This window comes from Pteropus alecto, unplaced genomic scaffold, assembly GCF_000325575.1.
Source record: "Pteropus alecto unplaced genomic scaffold, ASM32557v1 scaffold146, whole genome shotgun sequence".
Lineage (NCBI taxonomy): Eukaryota > Metazoa > Chordata > Mammalia > Chiroptera > Pteropodidae > Pteropus > Pteropus alecto.
In genome coordinates, this window is record NW_006442107.1 from 5716236 (window position 1) to 5743394 (window position 27159).

General features: G+C 34.5%; 1 protein-coding gene and 1 pseudogene across 1 annotated transcript in view; both read left to right on the top strand.

Annotated features, from left to right (window-relative positions):
• Positions 1–4568: 4568 nt before the first annotated feature.
• The window catches only part of PIAS2 (protein inhibitor of activated STAT 2), a 54460-nt gene continuing 31869 nt past the window's right edge, over positions 4569–27159 (top strand). Inside the window, 5 exon segments of the mRNA XM_025038716.1 lie at positions 4569–4614; positions 13212–13686; positions 19284–19368; positions 24861–24911; positions 25043–25133. Of these exon segments, the coding sequence (XP_024894484.1) occupies positions 13215–13686; positions 19284–19368; positions 24861–24911; positions 25043–25133 (699 nt within the window). The 5' untranslated portion in view covers positions 4569–4614; positions 13212–13214.
• Positions 23853–23971, top strand: LOC112469300 (annotated as a pseudogene).

A 27159-nucleotide genomic window follows, 5' to 3' on the forward strand; every position in this document is an offset into this window, starting at 1 on the left:
ATTGAGTATTAGTACCCAGGCTTTGTAATATGTATGCTGATCTATGTGTTAGTCACAGTAGAACCAAGTAGTGTCCAACTAGAGAGGAACTTATGTCATTAAACCTATGCTCCTTAAAGGAGAAATAGAACTAAGTCCTGCTTTGAGTGAGGAGAGCTCATGGATATGATTTTTTAAATTTCATATTTCAATGTGTTCTCATGTTGTAACTATTCAGTTTTTTTTGAAGATAGGCTTTCTGGAGCTCTCAGTCTTCCTATTCTAATTTGGGCAACTTGCTTTCTTGGTGCGCTTATATACCTGTCGTCTGGGATTACTTTCCATTGCACTCCTGTGTTAGGTCTTGTTATTTGGAGCCCGTGTCTTTTTTTTTTTTTTTTAATTTTTTTTTTTACCGGAATATAATCATAAGTAGTTGTTTTAGCAAGGATAGGCTGGTGATAAACTTTCTAATTTCTTGAATGTTTGAAAATGGCTTGCCTTTGTTTCTGATTGAAAATTTAGATATAGAATTTTATGTTGGTAATACATTTTTTTCTTTCTGAACTTCGAAAGTTTTGCTCTAGGAATTTAAAACACCCAGTATTGCTAGTAGAGGTCCATTGCAAATCTGATGATTATGTTGTTGTAGTAACCTTGTTTACAGTCTCTATAGCGATCTCTTTATCTTTGGTATTGTGAAATGTGTTGTAGGCCTTTTTCATTTATTGGTGAGTACTTTTTCAGTTCTAAGACTTCATTGGGGGCATTATCTTCTATTTTTTTGATAATTTCTTTCCTCCCTTTACTGTTTTCTTGACAGGTGAATGTTGGAGCTCCTAGATTGATATTTTATTTGTTTACACTCTGGAAGAGTTTCTTGATTTTGTCTTTGAACTGTAGAACTTATTTCAGTAATTACGTTTTTAATTTATAAGAGCTTTATCCTCTTTTTGTTCTCCCTCCTTCCCTCCTTCCTTTCCTCCCTTTCTTATCATGCGTATTGTATGTAGTCGTAGTTTCTTCATTCCCTTCCACTGGCAGAATAATAAGAGTTCCAGTTGATCCACGTCCTTTCTTGTCCACCCTTTCAATTTTAGACATTTTGGTGGTTGTTGAGTGCTTTTAATTTGCATTTCCCTATTCCCCTAATTAATAATGATATTAAACCCCTTTTAATATACCTATTGGCCATTTAAATATCCTTCGTGATGTGGCTTGCCAAGATTTTTACACATTTTTTATTGGGCCACCTGTCTTTTTCATACGTACTTGTAGGAGTTCATTACATATCCCCGATACCAAGCTCTTACAGGTAATATTTTCAGATATCTTCTTGTTTCCCCAGCTATTCAGAGTTCTGCTTGATTTCTCAACCTATCCGTTGCTTGTCTTCCATTAGCAAATATCTTCAGGGGAAAGGGGCATCCAATGTTCTAGGCTTCCCTTCTCTCCACAATCTTTGTCTTTCAGGTCTTTGCTACCTTTGTAGTGCCTCATGCCTTCAAATAGATTTTTCTTTTTAATATTATGTTCAGGTTTTAAGTTTTTACTGGGAGGGTTGGTTTGAAACAGTCTAGTCAATCATTGGGGGACATGGAAGCAGGCCAAGTTCTCCTGCCTAGTAGTTCTTCAAAGAACTTCTTGGCTGTTTGCTTCTCCGTATAATTTTGGAATTATCTTTTTAAGTTACATAGACACACACATACACACCCTCCCACCCCCTCTTTTGGGATTTTGATGGGAAATGCATTGAATCTGTAAACCAGTTTGGAGAGATTGAACATTTTTGTTAAGTTTTCTTGACCGTGAACATCGTAATTCCATTTATTTAGGTCTTTTACAGTGTCTCTCAAAGTTTTAGAATTTTCTTCAACTAAACTATTGCAAATATTTTGTTAGATTTATTTCTAGGTACCTTATTTTTGTATCAAATCATAAATGACCTCTTTTTTATAATTATATTTTCTACCCTGCTGGTGTATATAAGTAAAATTTGACTTTGTGTAACAACCTTGCTGTACTCCTAATTGTGATAAATTATCTATAAATTCTTTTGGATTTTCTGTGTAGACAGACCAATCTGTAAATAATGACCTCTTTGTGTCCTCTTTTCCAATTCTTATGCTTTTTTTTTCTTTCTTTTCTTGTCTTAATGTGCTGGCTAGGATCTCCAGTACAATGTTGAATAGAAGCGGTGATGGGGGCATCCTGATCTTGTTCCTGATTTTAAAGGAAATACTTTCAAAGTTTCACAGTTAAGTATGATGCTTGCTGTAGGTTTATTGTAGATAATCTTTTCAGGTTAAGGATGTTTCTGTTACTAGTTTGCTAATTTAAAAAAAAAAAAGGATGTTGAATTTTATCAGAAACCTTTTTTGCATCTTTTGAGAGGATCGTAGTTTTTATTCCGTGAACTCCTGTTAATGTTTTCCTTTTGTAACCTGTTAACATAATGAAATACACTGATTGATATTCTGATATTTAAATCAACCTTTTTTTCCAAATATAAAGTCAACCCTGATCTGTCTCCTTTTTTTTTTCATTATTGGATTCAGTTTGAAGCTAGTTAATTCACAATTTTTGCCTCTAATGAGTAATATTGACCTGTCATTTAAAAGGTATATACTTTTTCTCTTCTGGAAGAGTTGATATGAGATTAGAATGCTGCGTTTCTTAAGTGTTTGGATCTCCCTTGTAAAATTGTTACTGGTTTTTTTTCTTTGTGGGACACTTCTTAACTACCGATTGAATTGCTTTGGTTATAGGATTGTTTGTATCTTCAATTTTCAAACCAATTTTTGGTAGATTATACTTTAATAGAAAGTTGTCCATTTTATCCATGTTCTCGAATTTATAGCATTAATTCGTTAATCTCTAGTTTTGTAGTATTTGTAGGTAATGTCCCTTTTATCTATTTTATTTTAAGCCATTTTTGATCAGTTTTAAAAGCTAAAAGTTTGGCAATTTTTTAAAGACTTCAAAGAATCAAGTTTTTGTCTTTTTTTTGCTCTTTAATTTATCCTTCCCCCATTTCACTAATTTCTGCTCATTTCCCTCCTTTTACTTCTTTTGGGTTTATTTCTGTTCTTCTAATTTCTTAAGTTAGCTGCTTTGCTTATTAATTTTTATCATTTTAATATAGGCATTTAAGACCATGAATTTCTGTGTATCGCTTTTACTGCATCACACAAGTTTTGATGTGTAGTATTTTCACTTGTGGCTATTTTTCTATTTTCCACTGTGAATTCTTTATCAGTCATTGAAAGTTTTATTTCCAAACATATGGGAGTTCCTTTAGTTATTCATTTGTATTGTGTTTAGGCAGCATGGTCTGTATGGTATCAATCCTTTGGTATCTATTGAGAGTATGTTGTCATTTTTTTAAATAAATATTGTTTGTACTTGAAGAGAATGTGTATTTTCCAGTTGTTGGTGCAAAGATTTATATATGTCCAGTAAACAGGCTTGTTAATTCTGCTGTTCAAATCATATATCTTTATGTTTTTAGAGAGAGAATGTTAATCTTTTGTTAGAATGGTTGGTTTTTTCCCTGTAGTTCTGTCAGTTTTTTTTAATATATTTTTAAATTGTTACTAGTATATGAAAGTTTAAATTTGTTATATTTTTTCATTGAATTAAAACTATTATTACTCTGTGTAGTGATTTCTTTATATCTAGGAATATTTTTTGTATTACATACTGCCGTTTGATATTTCCATACCTATACTGTTTTCTTTTGGTCAGCTAATTTTGGCTGTTTTAAAAAATTCACCCTCCCTCTACATATTAGTTTTGCCTCTCGTGAATATCATGTTATCGAACTTAAGAAAATTAATTGGCTCTGATAGTTTTGGTCTTCGCAATTTTAAATTAAACTTTTTATTGAGATAATTGTCAATTTACTCACAGTTCTAAGAAATAGTAGAGGGATAGCCCATGTATCTTTTACCCAGTTTCCCCCAGTGGTAACATCTTGCAAAACTGTAGTACCCTATCACAACCAGGATATTGTCATTGACACAATCAAGATACAGACCTTTTCCATCACCACAAGGACTCCTTACTTATATTATCATTTTTATAGCCAACATCCACTTCTTTCTCTCTCTTTAATGTCTGGGACCCAGTCATCTGTTTTTCATTTTTATGATTTTGCTTTTTTCAAGAATGTTGTGTGAGTGGAATCATACAGTATGTCACATTTTGTTTTTCTTTTTTTTTTTCCACTCAGCATAATTCTCTGGAAATTTATCCATGTTATTATATGCATCAATAGCTCATCCCTTTGTATTGCTGAGTAGTATTCCATAGTATGGATTTGTTTAACCATTTACCTGTTTAAGGCATCTGGGTTGTTTACAGTTTTTGGCTGTTACAAATAAAAGTGCTTTAAAGATTTGTGCGTAGTTTTTTTTGTGTACCTAAGTTTTCATTTCTCTGGGATAAATGCCCAGGAGTGTACTTACTGGGTTGTATGGTTATTGTATATATAGTTTTTAAGAACTTGCCAAACTGTTTTCCAGAGTGGCTGTGCCATTTTACGTTCCTACCAGCAATGTATGGAGTGATCCAGTTTCTCTGCATCCTCGCCAGCATTTGGTGTTATTACTGTTTTTCATTTTAGCCATTCTGGTATGTATCTAGTGATATCTCAGTAAGATTTTAATTTGCATTTCCCTAGTGGCTAATGATACTGAGGATATTTTTATGTGCTTAGCTTTTCATCTGTATATCCCCACTGATGAAATGTCTCTTCATGTCTTTTGTCCTTTTTCTAATTGGATTTTTTTCTGTTGAGTTTTGAGAATTCTAGATATATTCTAGATAACTAGTCATTTATTGGATATATGCTTTGTAAATAAATATTTTCTCCAAGACTGTTGATTGTCTTTTCATCCTTTTAACAGGGTCTTGCAGAGCAAAGGTTTTTAATATTGATGAAGTCCAATGTATCATTTTTCCTTTTGTGGATCTTGCTTTGAGCAGTCAAGTCTAAGAGCTCTTTGCCTTGCCCTAGATCCTAAAGATTTTCTCCTATGTTATTTCCTAAAAGTTTTATCATTTGTTCTAATACTTAAGTCTGTGATCCATTTGGAGTTTATTCTTGTATAAAATGTGAAACTTAGGTAGAAGCTCATTTTTTTCGTCTATGGGTGTGCAGTTGCTCCAGCACTATTTGTTGAAAGGCTGTCTTTCCTCCATTGAGTTACTTTTGCACCTTTGTCAAAAACTGTTTGGGCATATTTGTGTAGGTCTATTTCTGGGTTCTTTGTTTGTGTAGGTCTATTTCTGGGTCGACCTATGTGTCTCTTGCTCTGCTGATACCACAGAGTGTTGGTTACTGAGCTAAATTGTGAAATGTGATATACTGATTCTTTATTCTTTTTCAAAATTGTTTTTGCTTTTCTAGTTCCTTTGCCTTTCCATATAAACTTTAGAATAATATTATATCTGTTAAAAGTCTTGGTGGGATTTGAGTAGGAATTGTGTCAAATCTGTGTATATGTTTTGGGAAAATTGATGTTAGCTTTGTTGAATCTTCAAATCCATGAAGAATCCATTTATTTAGATCTTCTTAGACTTCCATTAGTGTTTTATAGTTTTCACCATACAAGTAGATGTTTCGTTATGTCTTAAAACATAGAGATTTTTATTTTCTTTGGAGCGATTATAAATAGTATTATGTTTTTTAACTTGTTTCCACATGTTCTTAGTATATAAAGATATGATTGGTATTGTGTATTGGTCTTGTATCCTGCAGCCTTGTTAAATTGTTATTCTAGGAGTTGTTTTGTTGATTCGCTGGAATCTGCAAATACAGGGAGCTTCCCCGCCTCCCCTCAAGTATATGCCTTTTATTTCCTTTTCTTGTCTTTTCACACGAGCTAGAACTTCCAACACTATACTGATTGAGAATGGTGAGAGTAGACATCTTTGCCTCATTTACAGTCTTAGAGGCAAGGATTCAGTCTTTCACCATTAAGTATGTTAGCTCTAGATTTTTTTATAGGGACTCTATATTAAGTTGAGGAAGTTCTCTATTTTTGTTCTGAGAATTTTTATCAAGAGTGGGTGTCGAATTTGTCAGATTCCTTTTCTGCATTGATTGATATGATCATGCAATTTTTCTTTTTTAGCTCTTAGTAAGGTGTACTACATTGATTTCAAATATTGAACCAGCCTTCACCCTTGGAATAAACCACACTTGGTCATGGCGAATAGCTTTTTTTAAAAGATTGCTGAATTCTATTTGCTAATATTTTAAGTATTTTAGCATTTATATTCATGAGGGAAATTGATTGTAGTTTTGTTTTTTTGTACTGTCTTTGTTTGGATTTGGTATCAGTAATACTAGCTTTATAAAATGAATTTGGAAATATTCTCTTATTTTTTGGAAGAAATCGTATAGAATTGGTGTTAATTCTTTAAATTTTGGGTAGAATTCTGTAAAATGTTCTGGGCCTGCTCATTTCTTTTTGGAGAGTTTTAAAAATTATGAATTAAATTTTCTGAGTAGTTAGATATTAAATTTTTCTCTTTCATATTTGGTAAGTTTTGGTGGTTTATATTTTTCAAGAAATTGGTCATTTTCATCCACGTTGCCAAACTCGTGTGTGTAGAGTTGCTCTTAGTATTCCTGTGTTCTTTTTTATGTCTGCGGTTTCTGTAGCAATATCCTCAATCTCAGTCTTTTAATTGGAGAGTTTATTTCATTTTTATTTGTTGGAAAATTTTATTTGTTGTAAATATGTATTTGCATTTATTTTTACCCCTTCATTTTGTGCTGTCGTACTTTTTCTGTGTTTGTCTCTTCATTTTCTTGCCAGTTTGGGGGTAGATTTTTTTTTTCCCTTTTCTCATTCTCATGTTTTCCCCATTTACTAGTTGTGAAATTATATACTTTTTCAATTAAAACTCTTGAGGTTTTCATGAATTTTTTGGTTTTAATACATGCATGTAAGTCTAAAATTACTCTTTTCCTTTCTCACCTATAGAATACTGTATGTAAAGTGTTCACTCTACCAATTTATTGCATGTCATTGTTGCCCAACACTTTTGTTCTATATTTTCTTGCCTCACAAATTTGATAGTTTTATACAGTAAATGTTTGTTTTGGCTGATGACCTCCCTCTTCAAGTTTATTATTTTCATTGCTCATCATTCTACTGTCTTAATACTCATTCCTCTTTATTACTCTGTTCAGCAGTTTATGGGCTTTTTACTTTCCCTTCCATGTGTGAGGTATGCTTTCCTTCTCAGGACTTTTGCTCCTGTTATGTCCTGTGCTTTGGAATGCCTTTCTTTCAGGATCCATTCGGTGCTTTCTTACTCTTTCAGTTACTCAAGTTTCCTTCTCAGTGAGACTTTCCCTCTTTCAAATTGCAGATTTTTTACCTCTTCACTACCTGTTTCCTTTTCCTCCTTTATTTTTGTTCATTGTATTCACCACCACCTGCCATGTTATGTATTTTATTTATTTAGTAACATATATTCCTTAATCCTTTTTATTTCTCGTCTTTCTGGTTCATAGCCATTCTGACAGGTATGAGGTGATATCTAGAAGTTTTTATTTGCATTTCTCCTCTTTCTGATTCATAGCCATTCTGACAGGTATGAGGTGATATATATAAGTTTTGATTTGCATTAGTGATGTTGGCCATCTTTTCATGTACTCGGCCATCTTTATGACATCTTTGGAAAATACCTATTCATATCTTCTGCCTGTTTTTTTAATTGGTTTTTTTTTTTTTTTTTTTTTACTTTGGGTTGTTGAGTTCTTTATTTTGGATTTTAACCCCTTGTCAGATATACAATCTGAAACTATTTTCTCCCATTCAGTAAGTTACCTTTTCGTTTTGTTGCTGGTTTCTTTTGCCATGCAGAAGCTTTTTAGTTTAATGTAGTCCCACTTGTTTGTTGTTGTTGCTGCTGCTTTTGATGTCAGGTTCAAAAAATCTTTGCCAAGACCTATGTTATATGGAGCTTATTAATGCCTGTGTTTTCTTCTAGGGATTTTATGGTTTCAGGTCTTATGTTCAAGTCTTCTATCCATTTTTAGTTAATTTCTGTGTATGGTGTAAGATAATCATCCAGTTTCATTATTTTGCATGTGGCTGTCTAGTTTCCCAGTATCATTTATTGAAGAGACTATTCTTTCTCCATTGTATATTCTTGGCTCCTTTGTCATAAATTAATTGACCATATATGTATGGGTTTATTTCTGGGTTCTCTATTCTTTTCCATTGATCTTCATGTCTTTTTTATGCCAATAGCTTACTGTTTTGATTACTGTAGCTTTGTAATATAGTTTGAAATCAGGGCGCATGATGCCTCTAGCTTTGTTCTTCTTAAGATTGCTTATGATTTTAAAGGAAATGATTTTAAAGGAAATCTCATACATTGTATAATTTTATTCATAAATATATCAGTATGTGACTATAAGAATAGAGATCATCCTGACCAGATAATATACTAAGTTTGTGTTAAACCATTTTTATTTTCCTAGATTAAACTATATTTGGGTACATCGAGGAATTTTATGTCTTTACTCACAGGAAACATTGATGTGTTACAAAAAGGCTCCTATGATCCACATTGGGAAATACTAGGCCCCCAGTTTCATCCGTCTTTTGCCTAAGATTTTCATTGGATGAATGGACTCCTTGCTGACATTTGAAAAATAATGATTTGCATATTTTAAAAATTTTGTTTTTTGTGTTCAACAGATTTTTCCATGTTTGTCTTCTAACATGTATTTGACTGACTTTTAGTCTCTTGACAGTTTAAGGAACAGAATTACATCTTTTTCTTTTTGAAGGGTTAATAAAATTTATTCATTAAGCTGTCTTGTCTGGGTAGATGCCTTTGAAAGTGTAGAGGGGTAAAGATAATCTCTTGGTCTTGAATCAGATTGAGTAATTTATATTTTTCTAGGAAATAACTTTTGTCGGTATCTTTAATTAGAACGTTTTTGGTTTAAAGAAATTTCCTTAATATTTGTGGTCTTTATATTCCTTTTCTCATTCTCAAGACTGTTTTCATTCCCTTTTTGGAGCCTGCCTTTATAGACTTTTCTGCTTTTTGCTTTCTAATTCATGTGTTCTTTTATTTTTAAGTTCTTCACTCTATTTGAGGATATGTGTTTATTTTGTTGTTACAGTCAGCCTTCCAGATCCATGAGTTTCACACCTGTGGATTTTGGTATATGTCGGGGGTGTGGTTCCTGGAACCAGTCATTTTCAGATACCAAGGGACCACTTTACTTTTTTGCTTACAAACTTATCTTTAATCTTGTTTATAATAATGGAAGCATTTAGGGTGATGTTCTCTCAAATTTTGGTTTTATAGATTTCGAAGGGTAGTAAATATTCTCTGTTGTTTCTTTTCATAGTTGACTTTCAATTTTGATTTCTTTAGCCAAGGAGTTATTTTATCAATGTGTTGTAAGGAAGAGACTCACATAAGGTGTATCAAGTAAAAGAGGATTTAATTATAGTGAATATGTAATTTCACAGGAATGGAGGGCCAGGAACTGGGGCTTCCTATGACCTATTAAATGAGTAGTAGTTAGGAATTAGAGAATCTTTCTAAATTGTCACAGTTTCTCTTATGGCATCAGCTTGGTCACTCCTTTTGATAGCATATTTGATGGTTTTTCTTTATTCATTTCTGCTTATAAAGGAAGATGTAGATTGTTTTAATGTAATTGGGATAGGCAATATTAATAATGTGATTTATCAGTTTTCTTCAGCAGCTTCTCTTTCTACTTCATATGATACATGATAGCAGATGGAGGATCTACAAAGTTTGTGTTAGACCTTCCCCAAATTCCGGGCTGTGTTTGGAAATTTCTCTCTCATGTTTAAGAGTTGAAGAGTAGTCTCAAATATTTTACTCATTAGCGATCACATATAACTATCATATTTACTTGTTTGATAAGTCGTTTTATAAATGTAGTTAGTACCTTCAACTTGCCTTCACTGCTATATATAATGTTCCAATTACATAATGTCCCAGCTTTAAAATTTTTTGTAAGTTGGTGTTACTTAAATTTGATAAAGAAACAAGGTTTATTTAAATTCCTAGTCTTAATTGATATTAGCTTTTCTTTTGAAATCCAGATCGTGTATCTTTTTAAAAAATCAGTCATGACAGCCTATTTCTCTGTAGTTCATAGAATTTCCTTAAAGTCAGCAAGCATTTATTGAGAAATTCCTCTGCGTAGAGCAGACAGCAATCATATTAGAGGGCAGATTTGGGTAGGCAGCAGGATGGACTGGATAAAATCTACTTAAAAAACTATACTAAAGATAGATGTTAGTGGAGAGCAATAGCTGAAATCCATTCTTTGTATAGTATTCATAGCTGGCTCACCTTACCTGGTGACAGCTGAAACTTCATTGAAGATGGAGTCAAAAAAAAAAAAGCATCACTTTAAGAAGAATGGGATCCACCAAGGTTTGCCAGGAAAAACAGTCATAGAATTTGACTTAATAAGCTCCTTAGGGAATAGGGAATATCCTAAATGCTAAATAAAGGTTAGTTTTTGTTGTTGTTTGTTTTTAAACAGATATTGATGACCAGAAGGATGAAGTGACTTTCCCAAGGTCCTGAGTTTTGATGCTAAGACTTGACCTACATACAACTCCTTATTGCTGTTGTGAAGTTTTCCACAGGACACCATTGACACTCTAAGCCATCATCTTTGGCAGGACTTGCCATCATCTTCAGAAGTGCCTAGCAGTACTTTATCTTGGCAGCATTTTTGCAATGCAAAGACTGTCTGTCCTGTCTGCTGTTGTTTCCTTTGTCCTTTCTTCAAACCAGGGGATTTCTTTTTTGCTCAGAATCTTGTTATCTCACATTTATAGTTCTAAGCCCTTATCTCTTCCCTTTTGTTTGGATATTTACAATAGCTGATGAAGCCATTTTTATTAGCATTCTTTGCCAGATGAAGTTACCATTGGAAATAAGTCAATTGAGACCTCCTAGGAATTCCATTTTGAGAGCCAAGCTTATGATGACTTGGTGTTCTCTTGCCTCCTTTCTGTAAAACAGGTTTCGTTAAAGAATATCTGAAAATACCTGGAAGGAGGGAAGCAAAGTAATGTATTCCATTTCTTTAGAAAGAATCACAAATACCTTGTTTATGTATGCCTTTTTTTGGTTGGTGTTCGTGTTCTCCATGATTTAATGTTGCTTAGATTATTATAATATAAGCAAACTTCAGTTGAAGTATTTACTAGGATTGGGGGCTTCGGGGAAGATGCATTGCTTTTCTTGCTTGGGAAGACACTTAGTCCTGAAAGCTACATAGTCCTTTTTATGCATGAAACCTTGAGTAAACTGTAATGGGCTTGTTATGAGTTTGGCCAAGAATTTTGTTTTCCATCTTTATTTTTATTTTTTTTATCTTTGTGGTCCATAGCATAAGGGTAAGATAAAAAAGATCTCCATCTTAATATATGGAGGAAATGAAGAGAGTTAAAGTATGACCATGGCATTGTGATACATCTTGCTATAAGAGTGTTGTTTAGAGCTCCACTGTGGTAGTTTACTAGCCATATGTGGTTCTTACGCACGTGAAATGTGATTAGTTCAAATCAAGAAGTGCTCTAAGTGTAAAATGCACACTGGATAGTGAAAACTTAGTATGGAAAAAAATCTCATTGACACTTTAAAAAAATTGTTGATTTTTAAATTATAAAAGTTGTTTACATGTTGAAATAATACTTTTGACATACTGGGTTAAATAAAGCATATTATCAAGATTAATTTGTTTGAATGTGGCTACTAGAAGATTTAGAATTATGTATATGATTCTTATTTCTATTGGACAGCGCTGATCGAGAGTATAAAAAATGGCGGCTAAGGCTACAACTTTTAATACTGTACAACTCTGACTTGTACAGTATGAAATATGGATGCATATAGTGTATGTAGTAGAATTATGATATAGCTTGTATATGCAGCTGTATTTGTCATATTTAAAATTGTTTTCAGTTTAGAAAACTAGTAAGTATTATTCTTGACAACTATTTATAAGCCAAAAAGAGTTTTAACAATGGCTTCTAGGCTACCAATGAGACTTAAAAGTGCAGAACGGAGGAATTATGTTTGATGAATCATTGCCAGCTATAGGTATTGCCCTTGCATACCTACCAGGTTGAGAAGGAATCCCAGGTAGCTGTGGAGTGTGCGGCACTGAGGAGGTAGATTGAGGGAAGTTTCTTCAGGTTGCTTTCTGAAAGGGTATGTTTTTGAAAGGACATTTGGTAAGCTCTAGGTCACACTCTGACTGGACAGTACGCATGTGAACAAATCTGACCTAAGTGTGGGTTACCTCCAAGTTCAGAATTGACTGAAAAATCGTTAAGGTGGATTTCTGAATCAGCAAGTGGTTAAAAGTATATGTTAGGGTTTGTTGAATAAATAGATGGTGGGATTTGAAGCAGGAATTGCTTGTTACCTTCATTTTACACCTAAGAACAAGTCAGTAGAGAGTGGCTTAGAAGGAACCTTGTCCTTTGAGATTTGTGACCACTTGTTTCCTTGCTTTTGAAAGGTCATTTTCTCATTGGATACTCACCCAGAAACTTCAGTCATTTTAGAAATTTGACAGCTAAAGAAGATACATGAATTTTTAGCTTTAATTTTTAAAAATATTTTTGTATATTTTCTGTTTCTTAATATTTGAGTTGAGGTGAAAAATTCATTGAATTTTGGATCATAAGTCTCTTGATTTTGTAGATTTACTACTTAGCCTCGGAAGTTATGCATATAGTATTGTAAAAAATGTAATTCTTTGGTTGATTCATTCATGATAATACTGTAACAAACAATATGTATTGGTAGTACTTAGTTTTGAAAAGATATTTTCATTGGTTATAAATTTCATGGTCAAAAGCAGATATGGGTTTTCACTTGAGCAATCAGATAATGGGGTGTTAATAGAAACCAGTAGACTACCAAAAAAAAAAAGAGTACAACAAAACATAATTAACACCATAACTTGATTGTAATTTGGTAGGGTTTGGGGTAGCAGCATAAACAGGAATGATTCTAACAACTGGCATGTGCCAGTAACCAGTGGAAATGCTGGTTACTGGCACATGCCAGTTGATAGAATGTGGGAAAAATCAGATTTTATAGTATATTTTAAATAGGGCTTTTATATTCTTAAGGGTGACTATTTGCTTATGTCTTTTTTTTTTTTCCTTTTGTTTTAGAATATGGTTTCTAGTTTTAGGGTTTCTGAACTACAAGTGTTACTAGGCTTTGCTGGGCGGAATAAAAGTGGACGCAAGCATGACCTCCTGATGAGGGCGTTGCATTTATTGAAGAGCGGCTGCAGCCCTGCGGTTCAGATTAAAATCCGAGAGTTGTATAGACGCCGATACCCACGGACTCTTGAAGGACTTTCTGATTTATCCACAATCAAATCATCGGTTTTCAATTTGGATGGTAGCTCATCACCTGTAGAACCTGACTTGACCGTGGCTGGGATCCACGCGTTGCCTTCCACTTCAGTTACACCTCACTCACCGTCCTCTCCTGTTGGTTCTGTGTTGCTTCAAGATACTAAGCCCACATTTGAGATGCAGCAGCCATCTCCTCCCATTCCTCCTGTCCATCCTGATGTGCAGTTAAAAAACTTGCCCTTTTATGACGTTCTTGATGTTCTCATCAAGCCTACGAGTTTAGGTAAGTGTTAGAGAAATCCATTTATTGGCAACCATGACTAAAACCTAATATAACTGTTGATTCATCATTCATGTTCTTATGGCTTAGAACTCAAATTTCTTCTGTGCATATGGGAACACAAATCATCTTGCTTGTGATTCTGTGTTTTGATACTTTTGATATTTTTACAAAGACTTAGTTTCTGTTTACTATACCTTTTAAAGTACTTTCCTAAGAAATGAACCTATTTTTCTTAAATTTTTTTTTGTTGTGGCACAGGGAGTTTGACACACGTTTTTTAGCTTTTTAACACCCATCAGCTGTTCAGAGGTAGGGTTGAATGTCTGGAGAGAAGACTAGACCTGAGAGATGTAACAGTGTGTTTCTCTGCTTGTGATGCACCAAGGGGTGAACTCTGAGGCTTCCTGCTTTTCTTTCCTCCTTTCCTGCTTTGTTCAGAAATAGGAATAGAAATTTTCCTTCTTTTCTATATTCCTCATAGAGTTTCTCTTTCATTAACTTCAGTAAAGTTAAAGAAAAGTAGTAGGCTTTTTATAAGTTTACTAAAATAAAACTTCTGTATCTCATTTGGCTTAGATAAAAAAATTCCAAAGGTATTTTGTGTAGAAGAGTGGCTTAGAAAAATCTGCCTTTTGCTCATAGTTAGAAGGTAAAAAATATATATAACCTCAGGGCTTATAAAATAACTTTTTACCCCTAAGCTGAAAAGCTATTCATTTATTTGTTTTTCAGAAGTCCTGCCTATCATTGTTTTTATGAACATTTCCTTATTTTGCCTTGTTATCCCTAAAGAAAAAAAGAAAAATTTCTTAATGTATACAGTCTTAGTATGTCTGATCGATAAAACACTGATCTTAAGAAATGCTATTTTAGACTTCGAGGTAGAAAGTTAAAAAATCAGTATAGTACCATATAGTCTGCCATATAAAAGTAGAAAAATATAATAATTTCCAGTAATGACCTTTAACTGAAAATTTTTAGTGTCATGATGTCAAAGGCAGTATAATATGACATTCAGAAGTTCCCTTAAGTTTTGATTTGGTTTTATGACATTGAAAATATTTCTAAAAATAAAAATTCTGGGAAAATTTGTTTATTTGAAACACTACCATGCAGACAACTGTTTACATTTGGGAACTAAGAATTCAAAATCCTCAGGAGTCAAAAAGAGATACCAAATCCATATTGCAGAGCACATATTCTTCAGAACTGCAAGCCAATCTGTATAGTCTTGATTTTATATACAATTGACTAGATAATTTCTAAGCCATCAATATATTGTTGAATAGGAATTAATTGACAGCATGGGAGAGACTGAAAGAGCCGTGCTAGAAAAAACACAAGAGATCAAAAATGTTATTCCAAAATCTCTTAGGATAGTGAGACCAATAATCATTCAGTATTGAGGGAATCACAGTTACAGCATGGCACATGTATTGATGCTAAAAAAAAAAAAAAAAAACCCAAAAAACAACCATGGTAAATATATTGTTTAAGAAGATAACATTATTATATAGTTTGCAGGTTGGAATTATTTTTATTTAGAATGGTTAAAATAAAAATATTTTAGCATTTAAAATGACAGAATATCATTCAGAAAACAGGAGTGTACACAGTACTTAAGGAGGTTTCCTGTAGCTAAGGTTATACTGTAACAAACGGATAATCCCCCAATCTAAAAACTAACCCAAATCTCTGTCCTCTTCACTTAAGTAGCTATTTGGATTTGCTCTCACCTGCAGTCTTTCTCATCTTTTTGATTTTTTTCGTAAGAATTTATTTTGAAGATAAAATCCTTTTTGAATTATATTTCTATTTTAAAAATTTGTCTACATTCAGTCTGTGCATAAGAATATATATAAAATATTGTTGTAAAGAACATTAATGAAATGAACACCTGTGATTCTTTTCAAATTTCAAAGTAATTTATGCTAGTAACTGAAAATTCAAACATAGAAATATAACAGGGAAAGTCTCTCATAATCATATATTATCAGCTAGTCCTATCAATAGTTACCTGTTTCTCTTTTTATGTCCTGCCATCTCTTTTGGCTTGTCTCCGTGCTAACATATTTGGGATCTTAGCTGAGAAGGTATAAAGACCGGGGATGACTTAATGGCTAGAAGCTGGGATCATCTGGAGGCATCTTCATTCAACATATCTGGTGGCTATGCTACCTATTGGCTTGGACTCAGCATGGCTGTTAGCTAGAATACCAACATATGGCTTTTTCATGTGGTCTAGTTTGGTCTTCTTTATAGCATGAAAGCTAGGTTCTGAGAGTGAGTGTCCCCAGAGAGCAAGAAAGAAGTGCATGGTGCTTTTACGATCTAGCCTTGCAGGTTGTATAGCATCACTTATACCATATGCTACTGATTGAAGCAGTCACAAAGAGCTATTCAGGTTCAAAGGGAGGATGATACAGACCCCACTACTTAATTGGAAGAGTATCAAGAGTACATTATAAGAAGGGCATGATGGGAGATGTTGCAGCCATTTTTGTAAAATAGAATCTACATTATGAAGGATTGTTGAAAAAGGAAGGAGTTTAAACGAATTCATATCTGATTCATGTCCTTCCCTGAGCCATGGTCTTTTTCCTTTTCATTTGCTGCTGTTAACATAAAAAGCATTCATTGGATCTATGTAGAATTGGTTTTCTGGTCCTGTGTTAGAGAAACTAATGGGGAGAAACACCACAAAACCTGCATGCTTCTACTTTATATCCTGCCATTCTTTTTCCTCATCTGAATTAAAATGAAAGTCTAGCTAATAGACTTACCTTATGGTGAGTTTAGTGAGCTTTTGGCTACTATTCTGTCATAAAATTGTCCTACCTAAAAACTATCAGTAAATATTAATACATATTAGATTTTATTACTATATGCACTATTTTTTGTTTCTGTAAGTTCTTGGAATTTAGTTATGGCACATAGTGATGAGACAGATCTGTTTTTCCATAGAAATGGTATGATTATTTGGGATTATATTTTGGACTGAAAATTTGTCAGCAAATTGATAAAGCAAAACTTTTAGAAAAATAAAAGATACAGCAAAGATATCTATGATGATCTAAACTATTAACATTAAGCTGCAAGTTCTGTAAATTGTACATAAATGGTAGCATACATTGACTATGGAAGCATTGTAGTTTCAAGAAAGTTCATGGTTTATGGGTGCTTTTCTGAGTAGGTTGACCCCAGTCAGAGTGGACCTCAAATACTGGCATTTGTGCTGGTGAATTCACTGAAGATCTTACATACAGCTTTGCAGGTGTAGGTACCTGACATTTTGGGTGCACCGATAGTGGATCTGTCTCTGGAGATTTATGTTAATTAAGGTCATCAAAATGAAGTAAGAATTGCAGCTGTTGGGTAGATAATTTCATATACTTATCCTTGCTCTTGTCATTTCTTAGTTCTACCTGTGTTATAAATACTGCCTTTCAATGCTACTACAGTTTTCTTTTAAAAGAAATAAAAACAGCATATTGTTTTACTTTTTCCACTTATTTACTGTTTGTGGTGGTTTTCATTCCTTAAACTTTTGTTTTGAAGTTTTTTTTAAAAATCCTGATGATTTCTTTTTACATTTCTTGTAGTGTATGTCCGCTTTCAACAAATTCTCTTAGCTCTTATCTAAAAGTCATTATTTTACCCTGTTTTTGAATGGTATTGAATTTTCAGTTGACAGTTTTTTCCTTTCACCGATATAAAGATGACTTCTGGCCTACGTTGTTTTTAAAAAGAAGTCAGCCTTTATTCATATATATATATATATACACATATATATATATATTTTTTTTTTCCTAATTATTATTTATGCCTATAGCACCTGGTCTTTCTAGGTGGTTTCCCATCCAAGTATTAACCAAGCCCTACCCTGCTTAGCTTCTGAGATCAGACATCGGGCTTGTTCAGGGTGGCATGGCGATAGAACATGGACCGTGGCTCCACTGGGGCGCAAACCCAGGACCTTTTGCATGTAAAGCAGTCGTGCTCACTCTACACTATGGAACCACGTCCTTTATTCATATTGTTGTTCTCTTGTATGTACTGTTTGTTTTTTTTCTGACTGCTCTCAAGATTTTATAGTCATCATTGGTTTTTAGTAGTTTGGTTTTGATGTGACTAGGTAGTTTTTTTTGTATTTATTTTGCTTGGGGTTTGATCTATAAGAACTTTACCCCCTTCCATCAAAGCTAGGGGTTAGTCTTCCATTATTTATGCGAGTTTTTTTCTTTTTCTTTTTTCTTTTTTAAATATGTGCCCCATTTTCCCTTCTTCTGTGTTAGACCATTTGAAGTTTCTGGCTGGAAGACTGAGTGCTCATACCATTAAGATTGAAAATGCAGTGTGTTTACCTCTAATCTCCAAAATATAGATTATTGAATTTGATAGTTAAGAGGTCATTGGTGACCTTAGCCATGGATAGTGGAAAGTGGAATCTGCAACTACCTCATGGAGTTCTTGTGAATAAGTGTGTTAATAATACATCTGCACAAGAGTTGAAGAGTGAATGGGAATTGAAAAAATGGAGTGACTTATTGTTGTAGTTCCGTGTTTGTGTTTCATGCCCTTTAGTTATGTTTATGACTTACAGTTTTGTTTCATTTTTAGGCCTTCATCATAAACAGCATCCCTCTCTCTTCTTTTTTAAATGTTCTGGGAAAATTTGAGCCACTTTCATGACATGATTTCTAGGAGTGTAACTGCTACAATAAACTACCTGTGCTTAAAGAAAAGATTGTTTTACCCAAGATGTTAATATTTCTTCTCGATATGGTGGATTTGAAGGGATATTCGACTGGCATCTCGTTTATTTATCTTCATGCTCAGGAAAACTGACCAGGAAAACTGGCCAGTAACACACAAGAGCCATTTCGTCTTTTCTTGCATGTACTTGTTAGGAAGCAGAAGACTTGAGTTCTCTATATTTGCTTTTGTTTTGTGTTAATGAGCCCTAGAACATCATTGAATAATACATCAGTATGTACCTGTTGAAGTTCTTTGTGAATTAAATATATTACAATTTTTTATAATAAAATTAAGGATGATTTCATTACGTAATTTTTTTAAGTAGATAATCTTTCGTATGCAAATAATTGTTATGTATCTTAATAACTATCAACTTAGAAGTTTTAAACTTTTAAATTTTCTTTCGTATGAATGATCAGTATAGTTGAATATGAAATATTGAAAACAAAAGACAGCAAAGAAAATAAAACAAAAAACTCGAAAAACACCTGAATCTTGGATAGAATTCTCCTGCAGAGAGTTTTTGACTTGATCAGATTTTCATTAGATGATACTATATAGTCATGGATGAAATGTAATTTTGAAGGGTTGTGTTATATTTTTCCAGTATTGTAATTATTGTGTTAGAATAAAGAATAATAAATGTCTAAAATTGAAACTGCTTTAGAGTGACTTGACTTTCATGATTCCAAGAAGATTGCAGTTTAGTACTTCTTTATTTTGGATTATTTTAACTATAAAAATTTTAGAATTTGACAGACTACCAAAAGTACCTGCTTACTGCAAGTACTAATATTTTTGGTTTTGTTATTTGAATATTCTTTTTTTTCCCTCCCCAGTTCAAAGCAGTATTCAACGATTTCAAGAGAAGTTTTTTATTTTTGCTCTGACACCTCAGCAAGTTAGAGAGATATGCATATCCAGGTAAGAGGAATGTTTGGAATGTATTTCTTCTTCAATGTTTGTGTGTTAGTCTGCTAGGGCTGCTGTAACAAAGTACCGCAGACTGGGTGGCTTAAACAACAGAGATTTATTTTCTCACATTTCAAGGGGCTTGAAGTCCAAGATTAAGGTGTTGACAGATTTAATTTCTCCTAAGGCCTCTCTCCCTGGCTTGCGGACACCTGCCTTCTTGCCGTGTGTACGCACATGGCCTTTCCTCTGTGTGCCTGAGTGTTACTGGTGTCTCTTCCTTTTCTTATATGGATGCCAGTCATATTGGATTAGGGCCTCAACCTCATGAGCTAGATGCTCCCCTTCCCTTATCCTGCCTTCCCGTCTCTAGTTAGTCATTGAGTCTTATCAGTTTTTATACCTAAATATCACCGTGATATTTGTTTAAATAGCTTTCAAGCCTTCATCTTTTGCCTATACAATTGTAATGGTCTCCTAGTTCTCTCAGCTGACCATTTGATCCTTCTAAAGCCAATTCAGTTTCTTTTCTCTTGTGCCTAAAAACCCTGTAGCAATACCTCATGAACTCAGCATTCCATTGCCTGGCAGTTCTCTTCAACATCTTGCTCTTATTCATCTTCTTTATCATCTAATCTCCTGTCACCCTTCCCTAGCAGCCTATACTTTGACTAGGCTTTCACAGCTCTGTTTGCATATCCTTTTCCTCCCTACTCTGCTTTAAGGGCCAGTTCAAGTCTTAACTGTTTTTGTGATACATTTCCAGATTTCCCCAAACACATCCTTTGTCTCTCACTGTATTGCACTGTATACTTATATTATGGCATCGTTGCATTTACTTGACTACTTGCATTTATAAACGTCTTAACGAAAGCAACATCTCTGACTCTTTTTTGTATTCTTAAAGCCTGTCACAGTGCCTGGCATATAGTAAATGCCTACTTATATCTGATGAATGAGATCAACATGTGAAAGTTCTCAGAACAATAAAACTGGCAGAAAATGAATGTCAGAAGATGCTAGTCATAACATAACATGTTTGTGAAGATATTTAGCACATTGCATTTCCCAGTTTATGTTAATTTCCCTTATTGGAATAAAGTATTTTATTAGAATAAAGGACTTTAGCGAGCTTTTTGGAACCCTTTATAATAGGCTTCCATCTAAATTTCTAGGTTCATCTTTTGTTATTTCTCTTTTTTTCAAGTTATGTTCCTCAACCTAACGAGATTCTGGTTGACCTTTTACCCTTTGTTGAGAATCACTGCACTAGTGAAGCCACTGTTACTGATGGAGATGTGTCTCTCAAAGTAGAAATAGGTAGAACCACTGCTGTACAAACCTTGTTTTCTAATTTCTAAATTTTCCCTTTTTTCCGTAGCATTTATTTTTCATAATATACATAGCATTTAGCACATTTTATTTTAGTTGTATATACCAGTTACCTACTAGCATATAAGATTTTTGAGAGCAAATACTGTGTCTTATTTACCTTTGAAACTTTAGTACTCAGACTGAAACGTTTCTTGATTTGAATGAGTGGAATGTTATGGGTTACTCACAAGAGGTTGATGTAGTCTAGGATATTGGGATATTTTGAATAGATATTTGAGAAGAGCGAAGGCTTCCACTGGCAAGGGAAACAGTGAGATCAGAGTTAATAATAGTAGCCAGCTGCTTACACATGTTCAGCACTTCTTATATCCAAGTACTTTAAATGTATTATTAACACATTTAATCATCACAAGAACTCCGTAAAGTAGGTGCAGTAGTTTTTCATTTTTAACATGTAGAAACTGAGGCACAGAAAGGTTAAGCAATTTGCGCAAGGTCATACAGCTTAGTCCTGTAGAACTCAAGCTGGTCCCTGCTGTGCTTTACTGCCTTCTAGTGAACATAGAGAATTGGAAACAGTAAGAAGACTGGCCCAATTCGAGCAAGATAAGGGCTGAATGTATTCTTAAGAAAGGACTAATCTCTAATGTTATTCTCTCTGACAAAGTCCAAGATTTGTGATAATAGCTAAGGACACTGCTTCTTAAACTGGTCATACATGTCACCTGGGGATCTTGTTAAAATGCAGATTCTAATTCTGTAGGTCTGGGGTGGGGCCTGAGATTCTGCATTTCTAACAAGCCTCGCAAGCAGTAGCAGTGCTGTTTCATTGTGGATTCCATTTTGAGTTGCAAGTGTTTGGAAGGTTCAGGGCCAAAGATATTTTATATGGGACTCTGTTTGGGTCTCACCTAGAAATTCTAAGAGGTTCTGTGTATATATTAGTTGGATACATAATTATGTGTTGCCATGATGTAGAGGTATTGGGACTCTAGGCACCAGTTCATGATCCTGGTTCTATATTAGAATCACCTTAGTAGCTGTAAAAACTTATGCTTAGGCTGTACCCCAGACCAATAAGAATATTTAGTGAGTGGGCCTGTATATTAAAAAAAATTAGCAAGTGATTAGAATGCTCAGCCAAGGTCAAGAACCATTATAAGCAAACAACTTCATTTATTAGAATCTTTTAGCACCTAGGGTGCTTCTTTTCATGTTAGCTAAATCTGTTGCCTATTGAAATCTGTTGCATTATGAAAGTTTCTATGAGTGAAATACCCTAAAATTACTATAAAGACATGATTAAATGTTAAGTAAATGAGGGTTATCACTATAGTGGTTTTTTTGTTTTGTTTTGTTTTGTTTTTGTTTTTCATCTTTATTGAAATAAAATAGACAATTAGTTGCTTGCATTTACATTGAACAATTCAATGAAATTTTTTTTCAATTATAATTGGTATATAATAATATACCAGTTTCAGTTGTGTAGCAGTGATCAGAGATCCACATAACTCAAAGCGATCAATCACCCCACTAAATCTAGTACTCCTCTTCCTCCTTACGTATTTATTCCAACATTATTAAACATCTTCCTCATGCTACAGTCTACATCTCCATATCCTGCAACTATCTATTTGTACCTCCTAATCTCTTTGCCTTTTTTTGTTCTCCCAAACCCCCTCCATCTAGTATCCCTCTAAATATTCTCTGTATCTATGAGTTTATTTCCGTTCTTGTTGTAGTTGATTTTGTTCTTTAGATTCCACATGTACGTGTAATCATGTGATATTTGTCTTTCTCTATCTGACTCATTTCATTCAACGCAATACCCTCTAGGTCCATCAAGGCAATATCTTTCTCCATCCCCTTTTAGTCTGTGTGTCTTTTAATTTGAAGTGAGTCTCTCGTAGGCAGCACAAGTAGGGGTCTTGTTTTCTTATCCATTCAGCCACTCTATCTTTTGTTAGGAGCATTTCATTCTTTTCCATTTGAGGTACTTGTTGGTAGGAATGTAGTTAGTACCATTCTTTATTTCTGTTTTTGATACATGTTTTTTCTTCCTAAAGAATTCTCTCTAACATTTCCTGTAATACTGGCTTGGTGATGATAAATTCTTTTAGCTTATTTTTGTCTGGGAAGCTCTTTATCTGTCCTTTAACTCTAAATGATAGCTTTGCTGGATAAAGTATTTTTAGTTGTAGATCCTGGGTTTTCATCATGTCAAATATTTTTTGCCAAGCCTTTCTGTCCTGCATAGTCTCTTTTGAGAAATCAGCTGCCAATCTTATGAGTGCTCCCTTATAGGTAACTACTTTTCTCTTGCTGTTTTTAAGATTCTCTCTTTGTATTTAACCTTTGGCATTTTAATTATGATGTGTCTTAGTGTAGGCCTCTTTGGGTTCCTGTTTTTCGGGACTCTCTGAGCTTCCTAGGGTTTGATGTCTATTTCCTTCACAGGGTTAGGGAAGTTTTCCATCATTATTTCTTCAAATAGCTCAACATCTTGTTTTCCTTCAGGTACCCCTATAACACGGATATTTTTACCTTTAATAGTGTCTGATAGGCTCCTTAAATTATTATCATAGTCTTGGCTTCTTTTTTCTTGCCATTCTGATTGAGTGTCCTTGGCTTTCCCATCCTCTATATAGGTCTTTTGATACTGTTTATTCACTTTGTTTATTCCATTTAATATACTTCTAATATCAGATAATGTGTTCTTCATTTCAGACTGGTTCTCTTTTATAATTTCCATTTCAATTTTTATGCTTTTTATCTCTTTGTTGAAGTCCTCACTGAATTCATCTACATTTTCAATAAGTTCATTGAGCATCTTTATAACCAGTGTTTTGAACTTTGCATCTGTTAGATTGTTTGACTCCATTATTCCTGGATCTCTGTTCTGTTCTCTCTATGGTTTCTGCTGCTTTGTCTTCCCATTTTGACTGCCTTTCTGTGTCTGTTTCTATGTATTAAACAAAGCTCTTAAGTCTCCCAGTATATTAGTGTGGCTTTGTGTGGTAGATGTCCAGTGGCACAGTCCTGAGAGGGGTTCAGCTGCAGGCCAAATTTAGCCTCAGCTTGTGCCCCTCTGGGGCTACCTGTTAAGATTCAGCAAGCAATCCACAGATGCTGTGCTTATAGTTGCCCAAAAGGCCACACCAGTCTACAGCCATGCCACCCTGAATAAGCCCAATCCCATCTGAGCTCGGAAGCTAAGCAGGGTCGGGACTGATTAGTACTTGGATGGGAGACTACCTAGGAAGACCAGGTGCTGTAGGTGTAAAAAATAAAAAATAAGGGATTGTAAGCTTGCAATCTGTGAGGTCAACCAATGGTTGCTTCACCTAAAAGAAAAAAAAAAAATAGTCCATACCAGAAACTGAGGCCAGCTGCCTCCAGTGTGAGTCTAGGTGCTGCTCAGCAAGGGGCACCTGACTAAACAAGGACACACCTGGTAGTGGCTAGGGTGGGGTCTCAAGTTGGGGGAGGCAGAGTTTCAGGGAATCCTCTGGGCAGAATGACCTCTGTTATTCAGTTGATGACATCACAGCTATGACGGCGCTGCTCTGCACACTAGGAGACAGGAAGGCTCAACAGAGGAACAATAGATAATGCAGGCACTTTTGTACAGAGTGAGGCTCGCCTTAGCCCTCATTCCAACAACTCAGTGTCCCCCTGTAAGTCCCTGGTGCCCTGTGTGCTGCTGAACTGGTACTGGTGCTCAGAGTGAGCGTGTCTGTCACCATGAAAGTCTGCTCGTGGCCCCTTTAAGAAGCTTCTGCCGCTGCTGCAGCCTCTGTCTCACTCAGCCGCTCGGGACCTGGCAGCATGGCGTCTTTCCCCCATCCTACCTTCTGCCGTTGCAGGGTGATTTCTTAGATTTATCTCTAGTTGTATGGCTTGTTCATCTAGATCCCAGGCGATTTTTCCTTGCTGTTTGCTCCTTGTTTCTGTCACAACTTTGATTTGGTCGCCAGAGGGATAGAGTTTCTGTCATCTACGCCCTTTTTTTCCCCGCCACCTGTATAGTGTGTTAAGGCTTGTACTATTGATAGGCTAGTGTTAGTCTTTTAAGGAATAAGAATAAAAATACTAAAATTTTTTTCTGGTGAGAATGTTTCTATGAATTCTCATGCTTTATTAACCCAGTTTCTTTCTCTTTTCAACAGGGATTTTTTGCCAGGTGGTAGGCGAGATTATACAGTCCAAGTTCAGCTGAGGCAAGTTTGAAATTTTCTATTACTTTAATAACATACTTGCTGACTATGTACATATAGCATGAATTTGAAAATATGTAAGCATGTTTGAGTACACTCTTAAAGAATAATTTCTTTATTCTTCTTTAATGCAGACTTTGCCTGGCAGAGACAAGTTGCCCTCAAGAAGATAACTATCCCAATAGTCTATGTATAAAAGTAAATGGGAAGCTGTTTCCTTTGCCTGTAAGTTGCTTTTATTCACCAGGGGTGGGGTAGAGTAGATAAAGACCAATTATAAGTAAATAAATTAAAAGATTAGACAATGGGTGTATGGGAGTTCATGATACCTTTTTCTCTCTTTTTGTATATGTTTGAAATTTTCAGTAATAAGATAAAAAGACAAATCTAAAAGCAACAAAGAAACATGACAAACAGAGACTCATGGACATGGACAGTAGACTAGTGGTTACCAGAGGGCAGAGGGGAGAGGGGAGGTAGATGGGGTAAAAGAGGTCAAATATGTGATGACAAATCTAACTATGGGCGGTGAACATATAATGCAATATATATGACTTACTGTTGAATTGTACACTTGAAACTTACTGGATTTCATTAACCAATGTCACCATAATAAGTAAAAGATAAAAGACATCTTTGAGGCAGTTGGGAAATTTAAATATACACTGTATATTAGATACTTTTTTAAAATTATGGTTAATTTTATAAGGTGGTGAAACTGTTTTTTTTTTAAAGGTCTTATTAAAGATGTATATATCTGTAGGTAAATGGTATGTCCAGAATTTGCATTTAAATACTCAGGTTCAAACCAAATGCATGTAAGTGTGGGTTATATTTTGGGGTGGGCTGGTCCTGGGGCCAGAGGCAAACAATGCACAGATGGCAACACGTTGATAATTATTGAAGCTGGTTAGTGGGTACTTACTGTTCTCTCTACTTTTGTGTATGTTTGAAAATTTCTATAATAATAAATTTAAAAAGTAAATCTGTGTTGGTAGTGTTAACGTAATAGTGGTAATTAGAAAACTGGGGGAAATGTTAAAGGAACAAAATTGTCAGCTTTCGTGACAATCACAAGTCATGTGGGATGACATCAGATGCAACAGAAAAATTATTTGTGTGTATCTTTTATTGCAATATTAGGTTGAGACTTCTGGTGGCTCTCCAGCAGCCTTTATATAGAAAGCTTTTAGAGTTACTCCAGTGGTCCCTTGTCAAATGAAGTTCATTTTATTTTTGCTTTAGATTTGGAAAATTATTAGAAATATATTTTACAAAATTCCAGCTGTATCCTATTCTTAATAGCCAGGTAGTTTGATGGTTGAGTGGAGGTGACACTGATGGTCAGAGGGAGAAGACAGACTAACAGATAACTCAGAATTATCAGTGAAATCAAACTAGTCAAGTGGAATAGAGGATAGATTTTAAATTCTTAAGGTGATTAAGACTAGTACCATACTTGATTTAGACTTTTCTAACACCTCTTTCTTACAGTCATTATTATTCTCCTCCACTCCTATTGCTCTCATCTTGTCAAACTAATTTAAAAATTGTTGCTTGGTGTCTTATATTCGATTTTGCAGTTCAGCTGTTTAGCTGGTTCATGAGTTATTGTTAATATCTTGGCAGACCCTGTGCCACTGTTTTTATTTAGTTAAAGTACCAGAAGACAGAATTATCTTCCAGCCCCACCTCACCCTCACACAAAAAAAGGCAAAACAAAGGTTTCATTCAGAATTACCCAAATATTGGTGTTGATATTCCATGTACTTACTGCTCATTGAACCCATTTCTAGGGTTTTATTTATAAGAGGACCTTTAAAGTGTTTGTTTTATTTCAGTTGAACAGCCTTAAATGGGCATAACTCCTCTACACAAGCACACACACAGTTTCCCGTTTCCATGGTATAATGGAAATTATTTAAGATCTCTTTTGTCTTCTATTCCCCTGTTCAAATGGTTTTTAATGACTTTTAGAGTCTTGTTGCAAGTTGTAGTTTATAAGTTACCATGTGAATGTCCACTTAATAATTACTATTATTAGGTAGGCCTCCTATGAGGCAGTGAAGGATGTTCCCTAGTTGTGATAGACAGAATGTGTTCTATAGCTCTGCTGGGTAATACCAACAGTATGGTATTTCATTTTCTTGTAAGGTGCGTATTTTTAACATCCCTGAAATCTAGAGCTGTCTTAAAATCGCTGATGTCCAGGTGGCATCTGTCATGTATTGTTGTTATCTACCCTTGTACA